This window comes from Harpegnathos saltator, unplaced genomic scaffold (genome assembly GCF_003227715.2).
Source record: "Harpegnathos saltator strain DR-91 unplaced genomic scaffold, Hsal_v8.6 scaffold397, whole genome shotgun sequence".
NCBI classification, from domain to species: domain Eukaryota; kingdom Metazoa; phylum Arthropoda; class Insecta; order Hymenoptera; family Formicidae; genus Harpegnathos; species Harpegnathos saltator.
The window spans coordinates 370,593-388,805 of record NW_020230202.1 but is presented as its reverse complement, the minus strand read 5'-3'; the positions used below and the strand labels follow the sequence as shown (position 1 = coordinate 388,805).

At 43.0% G+C, this 18,213-nt stretch overlaps 1 protein-coding gene across 1 annotated transcript; it reads right to left on the bottom strand.

Moving 5' to 3' along the window:
- Nucleotides 1–504: 504 nt before the first annotated feature.
- On the bottom strand, nt 505–17,876 carry LOC105183600 (facilitated trehalose transporter Tret1). The gene is made up of 7 exons (XM_011141854.2): nt 17,470–17,876; nt 15,249–15,499; nt 13,922–14,124; nt 11,952–12,150; nt 10,472–10,528; nt 9,947–10,235; nt 505–3,325 (listed from the first exon to the last, which is right to left on the bottom strand). The coding sequence occupies exons 1-7, from the start codon at nt 17,546–17,548 to the stop codon at nt 2,910–2,912; spliced, it is 1,494 nt and encodes a 497-aa protein (XP_011140156.1). The 5' UTR covers nt 17,549–17,876; the 3' UTR covers nt 505–2,909.
- Nucleotides 17,877–18,213: the final 337 nt, after the last annotated feature.

The following is an 18,213-nucleotide window of genomic DNA, read 5'->3' as shown; positions in this document are numbered from 1 at the left end:
TGTATATAGATGCATTTCTGGCTCCACTTCTACAATAAGTAGGTACAAATGAAATAAGATCATCATAAAAACAAATTTCCAATCAATTTTGTTATGGGCTTTATAGCTACAAAGTGTTCATCATAACCAATTTTATGAAATATAATTAAAAGAAAGAATATATTATTCAACTTCTTGCAATAGATTATTTAGATTAGATTATTTAAATTAGATTAGAAACTGCATTTAACCAAATATGGGTAAATTATCTTCGTTATATGTTACAGCAACACACATACCTTTTTTAAAAAGCTTTTTTTTTCAAATATTCTGACCCATGAGAATATTGGTTATCTTTTCGTTCATGTCTGGAGATAGAGTGTGACTGAACAAAAGATGCCGACATTCAAATCAACACATTCCTCTTCATGTAAGAGGAAAATGAATTGATATAATAGGAAGTCCTCTTGAAATAAGAGGAAAATAGTTAGAATAATATCTAATAAATTTTAGATGAATGGTCCACTTTAATCTCTTTATCGAAGGAGAAATCCTTTTTCTGCAAAAGGCTTCGCTTAGAATATGCGACTGTGGGAAAAATCACTTTACAAATAGAATACTTTTTTTGGATGTAAGCAAAAGAAATTACGAGAAAACCTTCATCATCCGGCGTGACGTACGAAAGTCGGCGCAAATTGCGACTTTTAAAGTCATTTTATCGAAAAGCGCATCAACACGTCGGCAACATGTCATGCTGGTATTTAGCCTTTAAATGGCGTTATAAGGATCGGCGGTAACACGACGATGAAACAAATTTGCCGCGCGTGAAAAACAGTGGTGATATTTTTTAGTCCAGTCGCACAATTTAATCGAATTGTACCAGCTGACGTTTTATCGTCATACATGTTCGCGTCGATAAAAATTGCGTCGAATTTTCAAAATGTTGTGACGTGCACACGAATCGCGACATCAAATGCGGGACATAAAGGACTTGCCGGGCGGTTAACGCGCTTAATTAGCCAACTCAAAGTTCGGCATCGCACACACAGTACCGCGCGTGTTGACTTGATTTTTCAATGAAACTGGCGCGGTGGTTCGTGGAAGCCACGTCCCAATTTCGACGACTTCGCCGCGCGAAGTATGCTTATTATCCTGCGATTTCGACGTTATGCTGAAATATCGACAGGATCAAAGCAGAGCGTAGAAATCCTGCGAATAGTAACGCGCGGCGAGAATCCTCATCCGGCGGGTCGCGTCCCGCGACGAAAGGTCTCTCGTTGCTTGAGTCGCGCGCTAAATGCGATTCCCAAATCCCGCCGTAAAGGGCAAAATTGGCGCACCCTTTGACCTCTGAAAAATGCGCTCTCGATCTGCCCGCCGGATGAGTGCACCTGTGCACACCGCCGCAGATAGAGTGCTCTCGAGGCAAAACTGTGTGCGGAAGAAAGTCTAAGCGGGATTTTCCGTGTCAAGAGCGGAGGTGACTTCTCCCCTTTGGTTACGCCGCGCGCATGCGCAATTTTGTGTCACACAGGTAGCGTAACGCCTCGTGCAGAATTCCGTGCCTGCCATTTCCGTCGTGGAAGCGCACGCACTGCTTTTCTCGTCGTCATCTCGCGTTTGCAACGCGCCAAGTGGTGTGCTCCTCTGCACGGCGCACTCGCAGCGGGTCTCCTCCGAGCGAGAATTCCGCGGAAGCTGTATTTTTCAGCGCGTTTTTAATTTTCACTCGGAAGCGCTTCGGCTGTTGTACGTCTTCTCGCGCGCGCGCGCGCGCTTTGCAGCGGGTTGACCTAGATTTCGAATGGGAAAATAGCCGCCATTTCCGACGCAGTGTTAACGCGTTTCCTTCCGAATACACACTTCGTAGCCATACATACTGATTATTCCTTTGTGAGGGATTAACAATGTCACCTTTCTCACAGCGAGCAGCTCAGATTGCATCCGCAGCGCGCAGCGCGGAGCGAAGGGAAAATGCCGATTGCAAAGTACTCGAGTGGTAATTACGCGAGTGGCTTTCTAGCTGTTGGCCTGACTCGCGATTCACCGGGCTGGGGATTCGCCGAGGCTGATTGCTCGCGTTGCAATCCGAGGAGTTTGCTCGAAGCGCTGGCCGTGTCCGGCCATCAGCAGACTCCTTAAATTACCCTTCGATCTCGGCCGCGACAGCCATCGCGGCCATCCTGTTATTTTTGTCAAGAGACCGAACGAGACGAAATCGTCGCGCGCTGCTACATCTGTTAGCGATATTTCAGCCCGAAACAAAATACGACGGGCGGATCTCCGCTTCTCTGGCGCGGCGCCAGCTGACGCGGACGCCACCGCGTTCAATATCGCGATTGCGGAATGAGGTAATACGCTCGCCCGCTGGATCGTCGTATTTTCGTTCGGTGACTTATAGCGAGATCGACGCATTTATCGAACGCCCGGGTGACGTGTGTCAACGTTCGCGACGTCGTCCTGCTGCCGGTCGAATCCACCGATTCGTCGGATTCGAGGAACGGTGTTTCACGGTTCGTCACTCGCCCGCCGCGGCCGCGGCGGCACGCGCTGCGAACTCGCGTCGTTGCGGAACACGGCCGCGCGTTTATTCGCATGATTTACGAGGTCGTAATTTTCGGCTCGCGCCGTGGACCCCTTCCGACAGCTCCGGCGCGCGGCAGATTACGTCCGAACGCGAGATAAAATGGCCGAGGGGAGGGGGGAGGACCGATTCGAAGCGCGGGCCTAGAATGATCTAGGGCCTATTAAATCATCGCCAGCGGGCCGCCGTATCGGCCGTCGTGTTTGAAGACATTCGTCTTACCGCACGCGGCTCGTCCCTCAAGATCGACGAAAGAGACAGAGAGAGAGAGAGAGATGTGAGAGAGAGAGAGAGAGAGAGAGAGAGAGGAGGAGCAGCGGCGAAGCGTCGTCCGGTTGACGACGCCTCATGTCCGCCCGGGGCTGTCTCTTTCCACTGCTTGTCCTTCTTCGACGCCGAGGCTTTCTTCTTGTATCTTAGCCAAGCTGTGGCCGCGGGTGTCCTTCACGAGGAGGGCGCAGAGGGCACCGGCCAGCCAGCAGAAGCTGGCAAACAGCCACATGCTCCTCGGCACGCCCAGGGTGTCCAGCATCTCGCCGAAGGTCATCGTCGCGATCAGAGACAGCAGCCAGTTGAAGGCGGCCGCGCAGGCGGCGGCGGTGGCCCTCACTTCCATCGGGAAGCTGTCGCCCAACAACGACCACGAGATCGGCCCGACGCCGAGGTTATAGGCGGCGAAGAACAGCGTCGTCCACGCCGGCGACATCCAGTAGTAGATATCGTCATACTCCGGGTCTCGCTCTCGCAGATCGTGGAACCAACCTGCAAACGCACACAGACCGAGATCTTATCGGCGCGGTGATCGCGCAGCTTCGTTATCAGCCCTTCGCGATGTTTGCGAGCGAAACTCGGGAGAGAGACTCGAAGATTCGCAGATCGGACTTGGGAGATTGATACACGTGCTTTTCGCCTGCGTTGCTCACAAGTGCTTCGCAGCTTGAAAAGTGCTACGGTTTGCTGGAAAGTCACGATAGAACGAAATCCGAGTGCCGAGTTTCATTTCGACGCAATCGCGTCCCGGCGGATTATCGCGCTGCTCGGATCTCGAGATTCTGATTTTCCGCGACAATGCGCGACCACCGGAAAATTTTGCGAGACCAGTGCCGCGTGGTATCACGCAGGTATTGAAGCGAGGGGAGAGCCGAGAGGACAGGGTGCGCAGAAGACACGGGCGTTTCGATCTTTATTCAAGTCTCTCTTTCCCCCTCTCCTCTCCCTTGGTCTATAATACACGTGAAAATCAATAAACCATGGAATACGAGACTCTGACCGTAATAAAAACCGAGACCCGCTCGCCTCGCCCACGCCGCGCCGGTCCCTTGGGTCTGACCGGTTCTGTCTTCTTCCACTAGCTTTCTACATCCTTCGGCTCGTATCTGTCACCATCTCTCGATTCATCGAGTTATGTACTTTCACGACGAGCGCGGGTCGATCCGAAGCGCAATTTTCAACCGCACGCACAATGGGCCAGGAGATTCGATTTCGTGGCCAAAAGTCGGCGAACCCATTAAAATATACAAAAATAAATTGTAATTATGCTTATATATGGTTTTTTAGGTTGCTGATTCCAATTTTAAAGTCAAAACTTCAAAATTCCAAATGGCGAATCCAATATGGCGAAAGATTATTTTTAAAAAATTATTGGATATACTCTAAACGTAGCATATAGGGATTTTTGAGGATGCTAATTACGAATATGTATTTAATATTGCAAAATCCAAAAAATAATTGATCCAATGTGGCGGGCGATTATTTCGACTTTGCTAAAGTAAAAATTTTTAAATTCAACATGGGAGATTCAGTATTATTATTATTATTATTATCATTATTATTAATTTGCAAAATTGTCTATAAATAATGTAAACAATAATAAATGTATGTGAGGACTACATCTATGTCTGATGATTTTGAAAGCAACTCAAGAATCTCTCGTTTGCTGAATTTCATTTTCTTAGAATAAAGTAAATAATGGTAAATTGACATATAATGTATATATGTAATACAATAACGCAAAAGAAATGATGAAACATAAAACATGAATTAGTTAGTTGTAAGTATCCTATTGTAATCCATCGCACTGCGATGAATGAATTCAAAATCGGCAACTTCGAAAAACTATTCTTATCAGTTTGGAAACAAATTTGACAAAATCTCAAATTCTCGATAGTTTTTAGAATTTTTTATCTTATGTATTCAAGTAAATGTAACTTATGATATCAAATATGATTTCTCTCTGGCATTGTAATCAAAAGGCGCAAAAAGTTATATTCAAGTTATAGTTTACATCCTTACGAGCAATTTGACGTATCATATAATTGATTTCAGAGTGGAAGCTCAGAGAAGGTTTCATTTGAAATTGAACAAGTGTATTATAAGATTCGAAACTATTAGTTTTATCAGACGAAACAAAGTCAATGTACCATGAGGAACTTCATGTATCGATAAAAATAACTTTATTTGTTCAATTTAACAATATAAATGTACTGCTATAATATTTGATAAGATAAGATTCATAGCAAAGGGTGTATGAAAGTCATAGAACGTTTTAAATTTGCAAACATAGTTTTTTTACATTCACAAGTCCTTCCACAAGCAATACCAATTAACATAAAGAAACAATATTTCAGCAGTTAGTGTAGGAAAGTGTATATAAATATATAGTTACACATATGTTTGATTTCATGTAAGTTCAAGAAATTGAATTTTGGCCAACCATAGTGGACTTCTGGCCCACTGTGGCGCGTCTCGATTCGTATTTATCAATATCGCGTTATCGCGGGGCCGGCTTTGATTTACTCTGCGTATGAATCCGCGAAAGGAGAAAAAGAGAGCGAGAACGAGAGAGAGAGAGAGAGAGAGAGAGAGAGAGAGAGAGAGAGAGAGAGAGAGAGAGAGAGAGAGAGAGAGAGAGAGAGAGAGAGAGAGAGAGAGAGAGAGAGAGAGAGAGAGAGAGAGAGAGAGAGAGAGCGAGCCTTTGTGCTTACATAAGAAGGAACGTGAAATAATGCACGCTGCGCGCGAATTGTTTCTTGCTTGATAAATGGTGCTTTTCGCGGCGTCACAATACACCGTGAATTCGCGTGGATCAAGATGAATGTAACTTTCCGCGAGAGAGAGAGAAAGACAGAGAGAGAGAGAGAGAGAGAGAGAGAGAGAGAGAGAGAGAGAGAGGAGGGGGGAAGAGAGAGAGAGAGAGAGAGAGAGAGAGGTGGAGGTTTCTCTATTTTTTACGAGCCGCGAACGTGTGGATGGCTCCGACGTGTGTATTAGTGCGGCAGCGCTCGGTGTCGAAGCACAGCGTGGAGTACTATTAAGCGGAAGTAGCGTGTTCCGTGTTGGAACGTGGCCAAAGCTGCGAAAGCACGTTACAGATGTGACGTGGCGACTCGTTCTTTGAAAAATGGCACGTGTTCGAGGCGGCGACGGCGGTAATACAGTGTGTCGGCGCGGTACACGCAGCGACGCCCTACGAGGCGGAATCATTGCGGGCAATTTTCGTGTCGTGACGCGATCAAACGCCGTTTGTGCAAGTCGCGCACGTTTCCCACAGGATGCGCGTCGAAGAAGAGAGAAAAAGCGGAAGGGAGCCGAGCGAATGAGAAACCGAAGCACGCGCGGAATATGTTTAAGCTGTCGTCGCATGTTATGGGAATTGCAAATTTCCCTAGCTGCGAACACTTTCGGTTATCTGGTCCCGGGACAAGTTGCAAACTTTGGTTGCAACTTCTTCCTCCTTTGAAGGAACGTGAAGGACCGATGGAGTCGAGGAAGCTTCCTCTCGAGTCTCATATATTAGGAGCGTGATTTAGTTTTGAGGGTTTTTTTTTCAAAAATTGACTTACTTAAACAAGATAATGCACGAGTATCTTAATCAAAATATTTTCCTTCATTCTCTTTTTCCCAACTTTTTCCCATCTTCCTAACAAGAGATGGATTTACCGACGATAAAAATATTCTTCTTTGTAGCTGATCCAATTTTCAACAAATGTTCTCACTTGTTCGAAGTTATGAAAGTGTGTATCTTCTACGGCATGTTGCATCGACCGGAACAAGTGATAATTGGATGAAACTATGTCTGGAGAATACGGGGTGAGGTCGAGCATTGTCGTGAAGAAGGATCACTTTGCGTCGTTTACTCGCACTTGGTGATCGTTTTTGTTCCAATGTCCGCTTCAATTTGTATAATTATTGTCGATAACGATCAGCGGTGACAGTTTTATTCGGATTTAACAGTTTATAGTAGCAACACCTTCTTGATCCCATTGAATAGCCAGCGATACCTTTGAACCGTCAATTGCGCTTTGAAGTGGATGTTACTGGTTGATCTGGACCAACCTATGGTTGTTTCATTTGAGATTATCGAAATAGATTCATTTTTACCCCAGTAACAATTCGATACAAAAAACTTTTTGTATCTTCTGGAGATCAATGAAATACAAATGTTCAACCGGCTCGCAATGACATTTTGCGATAATGACGTAGAACGCATTTTCCTTCCTTGTGAATCTTTTCTATATCATATAAACCAGGGTTTCCCAACCTTTTTTATATTTCGCTCTCCTAAAAATTTATTAATGAAACTTCGCACCCCCTACAAAAAAAAATTATTCGTATGTTTTATGGTAAAAACTATTAGGAGTACAAATAAGTTTCCGCCGTTTGACAAAAGATGGCCCCACCAGAAGGTTATGTTGAAATTGGCAGATGTAAAACGTAATATCGTAAGTTTGGACATCTGGTAACAACATAACCTTGAAGTATTAGTGACTCCGTATCAGCATCACATAATTTTTTTCGTACGAAAATGTCAAGTTTTATGCCGAATAAGCGTTATTTGCGGGAACTTTTGATTTACTTCTTTAATTTGAAGAAATCTGCAGCTGAAGCGCATCGATTGCTTGTAGAAGCATATGGTGAGATTGCTTTAAGTGAGAGAAGTTGTCGTGAGTGGTTTCAAAAGTTTAAAAACGGTAAGTTTGACGTGGAAGACAAAGAACGTAGTGGAAGGCCGAAAGTGTACGAAGACACGGAATTGGAAGCATTATTGGAGGAAGATTTGTGCCAAACGCAAGAAGAACTTGCACTTACATTAGAAGTGACTCAACAAGCAATTTCACATCGTTTAAAATCGTTGGGAATGATTCAAAAACAAGGAAATTGGGTTGAATATGAACTGAAACCGAGAGACGTTGAACGATTTTGCACGTGTGAAATGCTGCTTGCGAGGCATAAAAGAAAGGATTTTTTGCATCGTATAGTCATTGGTGATGAAAAATGGATCCACTACGATAACCCAAAGAAGAGAAAATCATGTGGACCACTTGGCCATGCTTCAACATCGACAGCCAAACCGAATATTCATGGAAAAGAAGTCATGCTGTGTATTTGGTGGGATCAGCTTGGTGTCGTGTATTATGAGTTGCTCAAACCGAGCGAAACCATTACTGGAGCTCTCTACCGAACACAATTAATGAGATTGAGCCGAGCACACAAGGAAAAACGCGCCCATTACTACTCCAGACACGACAAAATTATTCTCCTACGTGACAACGCTCGGCCACATGTTGCAAAGCCGGTCAAAACCTATTTGGAAACACTTAATTGGGAAGTCCTACCCCACCCGCCGTATTCACCAGACATTGTCCCTTCCGATTATCACTTGTTTCGGTCGATGGTACATGGCCTGTCTAAGCAGCGTTTTACATCATATGAAGATACTAAAAATTGGGTCGATTCGTGGATAGCCTCAAAAGATGAAGAGTTCTTCCGACGTGGTATCCGAATGCTGCTAGAAAGATGGGAAAAAGTAGTGGCTAGTGATGGACAATACTTTGAATAAAACTTAATGTACCGTTCTTTCACAATAAATTCCTAATTTTTGATAGAAAACGGCGGAAACTTATTTGTACTCCTAATAGTTGTTAAGATTTTGAGGTAACAAGTTAATTTATAATAACTGATTATTACATAGTATTGTTTTATAGAAATTAACTATCATTTTAATATCATAAAATTATTATCCGTAGTATCAAACTTTACATAGTGATACGTAATGAATATACACGTAAAGATTAGAGATGTGCGAACTATTCGAATTCGGATCGAATCTAATGTAATTCAATTCGATTCGAATCCGAATCCCTATGATTCGAATCCGAATAATACGAATTGGAATCAAATTCATTATCGTTTGCATGCATCAGCTACAAAACGGGCCATCTGGGTCTATTAATTTGTAATTAACTTAACTTATAATTAATAACTTAATTTTAAATTACTTTAAATATTTAAATATAAATTTTATTTTAAGATGATATTACAATATCAATATTCCCTTTCATATTAAAATCTTCCATCATTATTTGCATGTTTAATGGTCATGTTAAATTTTTTAATGTTTTGATTCGATTTCATTCGATTCGATTCGAATTCGAGTGAAATTTCATAGATTCGATTTGATTCGATTTGACATACAAATTCTTGATTCGCACATCTCTAGTATAGATACGTAAAAAATATATAATTTTAATAACATTCTTTTTAATTTGATGGTAAAAATGCCGGATTATTCCAAAATTCATCTTAATCATTATTAATTACAATCACTTTTCCTCGCACTCCCAAGAATGTTTTTTCGCATTCTCGGTTGGGAACCTCTAATGTAAACGTTTAGCAACTGTTGTACGATCAACATTTAATGCTCTGACAACTTCTCAAGTAGATTGTGCTGCATTTTCGTCCAATAATACTTGCAAATTTACATTTTCAAGCTTTATTGATTGTCCCAAGCGATCTTTGTCGTTAACACTGAGATCACCACTTTTGAATCGTCTAAACCAATATTTACATGTCTTATTGATGGGACAATATCACCATAAATTGTTATCAGAATTCTATGACCGTTCAGCCGCCGTTTTCTTTCGATTAAAAAACAAAAGCAACGCATGTCGAAAATGTTCTTTAAAAAGCTCTATTTTTAAGATGATTATTAACACGACTATTATTAACACGATTTTTACTGCGTCTATTGTTAGTAAATGACTAAATATCGTGGATCATATTGAAGCATTAAGAAACAATAACTGTGATCGGAATGTCTTCGATTGCAGCTCTTGCAAAACCCTCAAAACTAAATTGCATTCCTAATAAAAACAAAAAGAAAATAAATAAAATTGGGAAAGTAGCAAGATTGGTGAAGGGATCTTTCGTCATCACGACCGCGACGAATTTGTCGACTTTTCGACTGTAATGTCTTCAACGACGAGTACGAGATATTCACTTCGAAACTTTGTCCTCGGGGATGGTATGCCGATACGTGTCCGTAAGCTGTTAGAGCGAGCGTATTACTCGCACCGGCGAGTGTCGCGGCAGAAAGTCATTTACCTAATAGTATCAGGAACAATCCCATAAGCGCCGAGGATATTACCAGTAGTATCCTGCGCCCGAGTATGTCTATCAGACCGGTTGCTATGAGGCAGGACAGTACTTGCACGACACCAAGGACGACAGTCTGCTCGCTCACGGTCAAGTAGCCCGAACCGCCAAAGTCGAAGAGTATCAACGAGTAGAAGAGCATGATGTTGACGCCGCCTAGTTGCTGCGTGAGGAACGCGAACAGGCACGCGAGGAAGGACCGAGCGACGCGCCAGTTCCACAGGACCTCTCTCGTGATCTGCGGAAGAAAGTTTCTCGCGTTTTGAGGCGCTCCAGTTTTCAGCGATTCGAAACTCGATCTTCAGCTTTAATATTTTAGGTTTCCACGATCTTGGAAAGATACTCGATCTGGCTTCCGGGCTGCTTCCGGGCTGCTTCTGGCCGAGTTCTACGCGAATTTCATTCCGACGCGAACTCTCATGAGCAACCTACTTTGCTATTTCAGCAAACCCATTATCTGTAACTTTCAATGACTTTCGGTGTCGTCATCGTCATGTTGTCGTTCCGCAGCTTTTCCACCATATATTGCACCTGCATAACGATAACGTAACGATAACGACATTGTCGTTGGAAGTTACATAGAATAGGCCAGAGGAGGAACGAGCTGGAAGCGTCAAATATCTCGGTCATTCCTCTCCCCGAAGAAATGTTCACATAATATGTGCGAAGGACGCGGCAATATCAATCAGGAAGCCAGATCAAGAGTTCAACCTTCAGATATCTTGAAATGATCCTCGGCTGACTCTTCCCCGGGAGAGAGTCCCGTTTCTTTTCTCCTTTCCATTTTTATAAATGCGCGGTAACATTTATGGGTCCATGGGAACGCATTGTACTCACCGAGGATTCTCGCCTCCTATTTTGAGGAGGACCGTGTAAAAGCGCACATACTTGTATAGTCTCGAGGTAAGTCTTCCCCCTTAGCTCGCACCCTTATTTCATAGCGGTTACAGTCCCGATATGAGGTTTCCTCGGTTCACGTTACTTTATAACACTCGCAATCGTAGTTGCGAGTTCTTTACGAGCTCGTACGCCGCTCGCCACGAGCAGTAAAGCTAAACGCGCGATGGGGCATTAATTCCACATTCGTCGGAAGCGTGGAGGTTTAATGGATTGTACGTGTCGTATGTCCCGCGAATTTAGGCAGTTTGCCCGCGCGAGTGTCTCCCGCGAGACTCGCCGCATTCACGTGTCAAGCAATTTCCCGGATTGTCCAGGACGTTTACTTCCACATCCTTCGTCGACAAGTTAATGTTTCAAGATGCTATCGGACGCAACTGTGCTACGAGGTAACCTCAGTAGCTAGTTACTACTAGCTGGTTATTACAGCTTCAGTCTCGCGCAGTCTGACTTTCAACGTTCGACTTGATGCGATCACCCACCAACGTGCAGACCTACTAGGGTTGCCAAATCCAAAAGTTAAAATTACCGGACATTTCTTCTTTGGTAACAAAACCAAACCAGACTAAACCGGACAGAAATAATAATCATAACATTATATTAAATACAAAATATAACAAGAATTTATTTACAATATTAATTTCCAAACAATTTTATAAACAAAATTTGATTGAATAAAATAATAAACTATTACTTTTTTAATATATAATATATTTGATTATTGAACACGAAACTAAACAATGTTTTAGCGATGTTTTCCTCATTCTAAGCGCCTACTAGCGGAGTGTTGCGAAGATCGGTGAATGATGGATCGGCAGATCATCTGCTAGATGACATTGCTTTTCGTGGTGCTCGATCGTTTGTAGGCGCTTGAAACGGAGAAACGTTGCTAAAATCTGAACTCTCATTCCATTGATTGAATATAACTTAAAAATCGGACATATGACGTCCGGTTTGACTTGTTAACCGGACACCAGACAAGACTTCTGAAAACCTGATAGTCCGGATCAAAACCGGACAGTTGGCAACCCTGGGGCAACTGAAAAGTAGATTTTACCTTGCCCGAGCGGACCGCGAGAGAGAGACGTTTCAGCTCCTCCATCTCAGCGTCAATCTTGTAAGCGTGGCCGCGAAACCATTTTAGAGAAATCCTCGCATTCGTCTCGTCGTTCCTCGCGAGGTAGCGGAGGGGACTCTCGGGTAGTAGATTTATCAGCGGGATCATGAGGCACGTCACGGCGCAGGTGAGACTGTACCTAATCATCCTATACGTTATTAATGGCGACACGAGCTTCGGCAAGATTTACTTCTGACTCGAGTGACCCTCGCGATTCGTACGGTTTGTCAGCGATGACTCGTTTTAATTAGCGAACCCGAATTCTCGGTCGTGGGAATTATTTCCGCCCGTTAACCCTATCGTCTTTGCAGTTTGGTGTTCTTTGTTAACGAACTAATGACTTGCGAATAACTCGGAGGCAATCGTGTTAGTTTCAAAGCACAGATATCTTTTTTTATATCATATGCAGGATGAGACAATCACTGTTATCGCTCGTATTATTTCACTTGAAAAGAAACGGGAAAATAAACTTTTGAATCAATTTTCCTTCAATCTTTATATTAAATCTAGCAGTGAATTTTCTCCAATTTTCGATAGTTTTCAATCTTTATTTACAAATCAGTAGAATATAGATGGATCAATGAAATATTCTCCGTTGTTGTCGATGATCTTATTCCATTTCTTGAGCAGTTGCCGAATCCCATCGCGATAGAAACTTGGTGGCTATAAAGTCATCAATGAAATTTCGTACATCGTCAACTATCGAGAAAATGGGTATCAGTGTGCATCGACCGAAAGAAATGAAAATCTGACGGAATCAAGTCTGAAAAATACACCGCGTGTGGGAGAACTTCCTAGCCCAAGTGTAAGATGGTTTCCTTTGTAGCTTCTGCTGTATGCGGTTTAATATTGTCGTACAGCAGGATGACTTTATGGCTGCCTCGTCCAGCAAATGGCTTTTTTCCTCGATTGCATTGCTCGAACGTATCAATTGCTCTTGGCAAATCTCTGCTTTAATGGTTTTACCCGGTTGCAAGAGCTCATAGTGCAGCATACCCTTCTGGTCCCACCATATACAGAAAAGAACTTTTTTTTCGAAACGTTTGAGATTTGTTGTCAATATTGTGTGTTGACCAAGGTCTACCCTTGATTTTTTGCGTTTAGGATTTTCATACATAATCCATTCTTCGTCACTAGTTACGATTTTGTGCAAAAAATCTTTTTTTGTTGTCTTGTTTCTTCGTTGTTGATAAACAAGACAACGCATGTGATCAATCGGCGATTTTTGTCATCAATGGTTAGCCCATGTGGAACCTGCACTTTCCTTCTTTCTGTATCTTTCCCATACGATGTAAACGACCGCAAATAACTTTCTCCCAAATGGCTTACTCCCAGCTATTCCGCAAGTTCTTGTTGCGTTTGTGCCATATTTTCATTCACTAGATTCTGCAACTCCCCGTTTTCAAATTTTTCTACGGGAGGTGATTGGAAGAGCAAAATCACCACTTTGAAAACGTTCAAACTAGTTTCGGCACATGCGATCGGTCACAGCATTTTCACCATGAGCAACACAAATCATTTGGGCTGCTTCAGAAGCGTTTTTGTTTAAATGAAATGCGAAATGCATCGCGTATCGAATGTGCTCTTTGTTGATAGCTATTGTGAACACTACTGATTATTTGAGATTATGTGCATCAAACGTTAAACTATATGTCATTTCAAAAAGTTAAACGTCAATACTTTAGAGCCGCAAAAGAGAGCAGGGGAATATTTCAATTTCAAATTTTGCTTTATGCTATGTAAATTTCATTGGGAAGAATTAACTGCTAGACCTAATATCTCAAAGATATTCAAGGTGCTTACATAACTATTTCCTTAATCTGCATATTATCTCTTGCTATCAGCAGAAAAGTGAAGGTCGTTGTAAGATTAAAATATTTATTATCAAGGCTTTGCTTTGCGAGTACTACCTCCATACAGCGTCCTCTTCATCCAACACGTGAGCGATCACGAAGGCGTACATGATGCCGCAGTCGATCAGCAGATGGAAATACATAAGAAGACGATCCCGCGAGTTCTGGTCTGCGATTTCCCCGATGTAGAGCGGCGTCAGGACGCAGAACGCGCCACCGCTCGCGCCGCAAACAAAGCGGCCGATTATGAGCAGTAAGACCTACGAAAATCTGAATTATCATGCGGCCTATCCTTGTGAAGGACCAAAATGGAGACCTAATTTATACTGAGTATATCTGACCACCTGTCTACCTCGATTTTTTTGTAAACGCGACATTTTAGACAAAAATATTTCAGAGAAAAGTTATTTGGTTTCAAGAGGAACATCAAACAACTGTATCAGTTTGTTTACAGATGGCGCCATTTTCGAGATATTCACTGATCATTACTTTTCTCAAATGGAAATCCCAATTTATTATATCATTTTTTCCCACCAATTAATTTGAACAATTGTCGTCTGAAACATTTTTTTATTTGCTTAATATGTTCTGAGATACTTCGAGAAAATTTGGTAACTTTTTCAACATTTAACTTACGATATCTTGTTAACTGTTTATTGAAAGAAAAAATGTATTAAACTTTTTTACTCTATTTGGCCAAGAATATATTGTTACAATAAGAGCCCTGATATTTGATTAATTTGATAATTTTAAAATTTCCAGAAATCAATAAGTTAACAAAAGTTAACAAAAGTTAAGGCATTAATGTAGCAATATATTCTTGAGACTAAATAGAGTAAAAAGTTTAATACCAGTTTTTCTTCCAACAAACAGCGAGATATAGTAAGTTAAATGTTGAAAAAGTTACCGACTTTTCCTTAAATATCTCAAAAAATGTTAGGCAAATAAAAAAATATTCCAGACAAAAATTATTCAAATTAATTGGTAGAAAAAGATGATGTAATAAAAAATTGGGATTTCCATTTAAAAAAAGTAATGATTAGTAAATATCTCGAAAGTGACGCCATCTGTAAACAAACTGAGATATAGTCGTTTAATGTTTCCCTTAAAGCCATACAACTTTTCTCTGATACATTTTTTTCTAAAATGTCGCGTTTACAAAATAATCGAGGTGGACGGGTGGTCAGATACACCCGGTATAGAAACGTAAGTTCCACTCGGTTCGGCGACTGATCAGAGCATTATGAGGCTTCAGGCTATCAAATGAACGTTAAATGTGGCATTGAAGTCGAAAGTACAATAGGATCGAGATTTCGTCTCGGGATCGCATATGACATTTAGCTCGTGAACTCGCGACTCAACGGCGCGGCATGTGAAGGCATACTTTCTGGCCTGCGAGGCAGATAAATGACCACCCGACGATAAATCCCAGCGTGGTCAAGAGCAGGGTTGCAACGCGGCTGAGATACTTGGTAAGGAAAGGAGCGAGCGCCACGCCGACGCAGGCGCCAGCGTTCAGGATGCCGCCGACCAGGCCGATCTCGGTGCCGCTCGCGTCCAGGATGTCTCGCAGGACCTTGCCGGCGCTGGAGTTCCAACCGAGCGTGATGCCGAGGCTGAAGCCACCGAGGGAAGCTGGATTTGTGGGACACAAAAGAATTGTCAGTTTGACACTCGTTCCGCGCAATTTGCCGTGCGCTGCGCCTCGTCGGACGTGTCTCGCCAGAATGCCACCGAAGTATTACTCATTAGCGTTGATTTGTCATTATGCGTGCCAAAATTGTTGCAAAATTTCCGAGTTTGAGGGACTTCAAGCGAGCACGTTTCTCGCTTCTGCTACGACAATTGCGGCTGTATCGTCACGAAGGCGAATTGTCGGAGTTACGTTTCTGTATTCACCGTTCAAGTTCGCGGTTCGTCTTATGTATGGATAATGCTCTTTGTACTTGCAAAAAGATAATTGGATTTTCAAGCTAGGAAGAGCAAAAGAGCAAGACGGAGCAGAGAGAACGGGGTGGGGGGTCATGACTGTGCATATGTTTCGGGTTAAGGGTGTTTTTAATATTTTCTCGCGTAATCGAAAAATACGGATCGATACTTCTTGCATATTCAAGAGTGCGTTTGCATGTCCCACTTCATGAGTAATGAATACGGAGAACCTAACCTGCGCATACCTCTTGAATATATAATAACTCTTAAGAATATTGCTTTTTTCCTCGAGATCAAAAAAATTGAATTTCGCGGTAACATATCGGAGATACTTGACCGTCTCGTGTGTGTAATTAACGTTCGCATGTTGCTAATATAATAAGACATATAGGGATATCCTTTTCAAGAGACAGAGAGAGAGACAGAGAGAGAGAGAGAGAGAGAGAGAGAGAGAGAGAAACACATAAATATCTAGTAATATCATGCGATATACGAGCGAAACGAGTTGGCATTCAAGAGCGCATGAATTAAAAAAATACCGCGCGATACATATATTCATATGGAGTGCGGCGGGAATTATGCTGCGGACGGAGAAGGCGTGCGCTCTTGCGTAAAAATAGAGATGGAAATGTAGAATAAATTCGCTCGTGCACGAAGAGCTTTGTTCCCGAGGAAATTACATTCGTTCTTACATGTTGGATAATTAATAATTAGAGTTAATATGTCTTCCGATGGGATCTGCACAAAGTAGCGAACCAATTTTCACCGCATTAAACGCGAACTCTGCAAATATAACAAAGAGAAAGGAAAGGGAAAAGAAACGCCGCAATTCGCGTGAAACGCGGAAGAGATGAGACGAGCGACGGGTATTTGGCGCACAAGAGCGGGCTGCTCTTCTCTCGCAATTTAATCATTTCTTCATCACCGCGCTCTGCTCCACGCGATTGTGCGGGTGAGTTTGCGTAATTATTTCGCCCTCGCCAAACCACCTGCGCTGCCCCGTGCAAGTCCATTTCCGCGCGGCGTTATTGTTTGCTGTGCATTTTCCGAGCTGTCGTGGGGCTGTCCGCTAACATTTTCTTTATTTATCTTTCTTAGCGTCAATACCGTCGCGCCGCCAACCCGCTAATTGGTCACCGGTAGCCGCGAGGACCTTTAATTAATTTCACTTAAGTACCCTATAGGATAGCGCAGTCTATTTACCAGAACTCAGAAATTTCTTCGTCGTCGTCGCCGTCGCTGTCGCTATCGTGAGGTCTCTCCGAAATAAACGACCGAGCGTTTGCGTGGGCAAAAAACGGCGCGGGCAAAAATTGAACAACCGTTGGAGGAAGTAACGTACAGTTCCCTCGCGAGCGCGACATAAAGTCTCAATTTTCTTCCCTCGTGGATTCGCGAGAGGGGCAGAAAAATCGGCGCGATTAAAATCGGACAATGGCTTTTCAAATTTTGCCTCTCCGCGCCACACTTCCATCAACTCTTGAAAGAGAGAGAGAGAGAGAGAGAGAGAGAGAGAGAGAGAGAGAGAGAGAGAGAGAGAGAGAGAGAGAGTGAGAAGGAGAGAGGGGAGGGGGAGAGGAACGATATATATCAAGCAGTTTCGTACGCTCGTCGACGTCGAGTGCTGTCTTGCGATTCATAAAGCGACAGGTAAGAGCGGCGTTTACGAAATTTACCTACGAGCGCAGCGACGTGCTGATTCGACCGTCGGATCTTGGCGTTGTCGTCATCTCCGGAAGTCAATGTCGACGTCATTTCCGCAACGGACGTGATGAGCGATACCGTCTAAGCGCTGTCACCGCTCCCAGCTGTCAAGCAGCGATATACACCGTCAGTCGATCCGAGAGAACTCAGCCGTATGACTGATCGCACGGCCGACTCTCTTTGCCCCGCTTCGATAGGAACGACTATCGACTTTGCGTTTAATACGCTACCAAATGTTTCGCCAACCTGCATTGTTTTACCGTGCGCCTCGATTCGTGAGTTATTGCGAATGCACACACATACACACACGCGCGCGCATACGTCAGAAATCTTAAATGCACCTCGACCGCTTCGACGTTCGGATCGCCATTCACGGCAAACACGGAAACGCTCGAAGCTGAATTTGCGAAAGAGGACTTTTGCTACATCTAGAAATCTGGAAATATTCACGGAAGAGATATAAAATCGGGGCTTCCGTTTTAACATATTTATTTTACATTTCATCTTTCAACTTGATAAAACCGATCTCTCATGACCATCTATCGGTTACTGAAAAAGTCGTCTCTCTTTTCAATACCGTTCTCTTGACCTGATTTAATTAATAAATAATTTCATTCATCGGCGTCCCTCGCGTGCACGTATGGAACTCGGAGCGTTCGGCAGAATCAAATTCTCTCTTCTCTCTCTCTCTCTCTCTCTCTCTCTGGCGGAGGCTA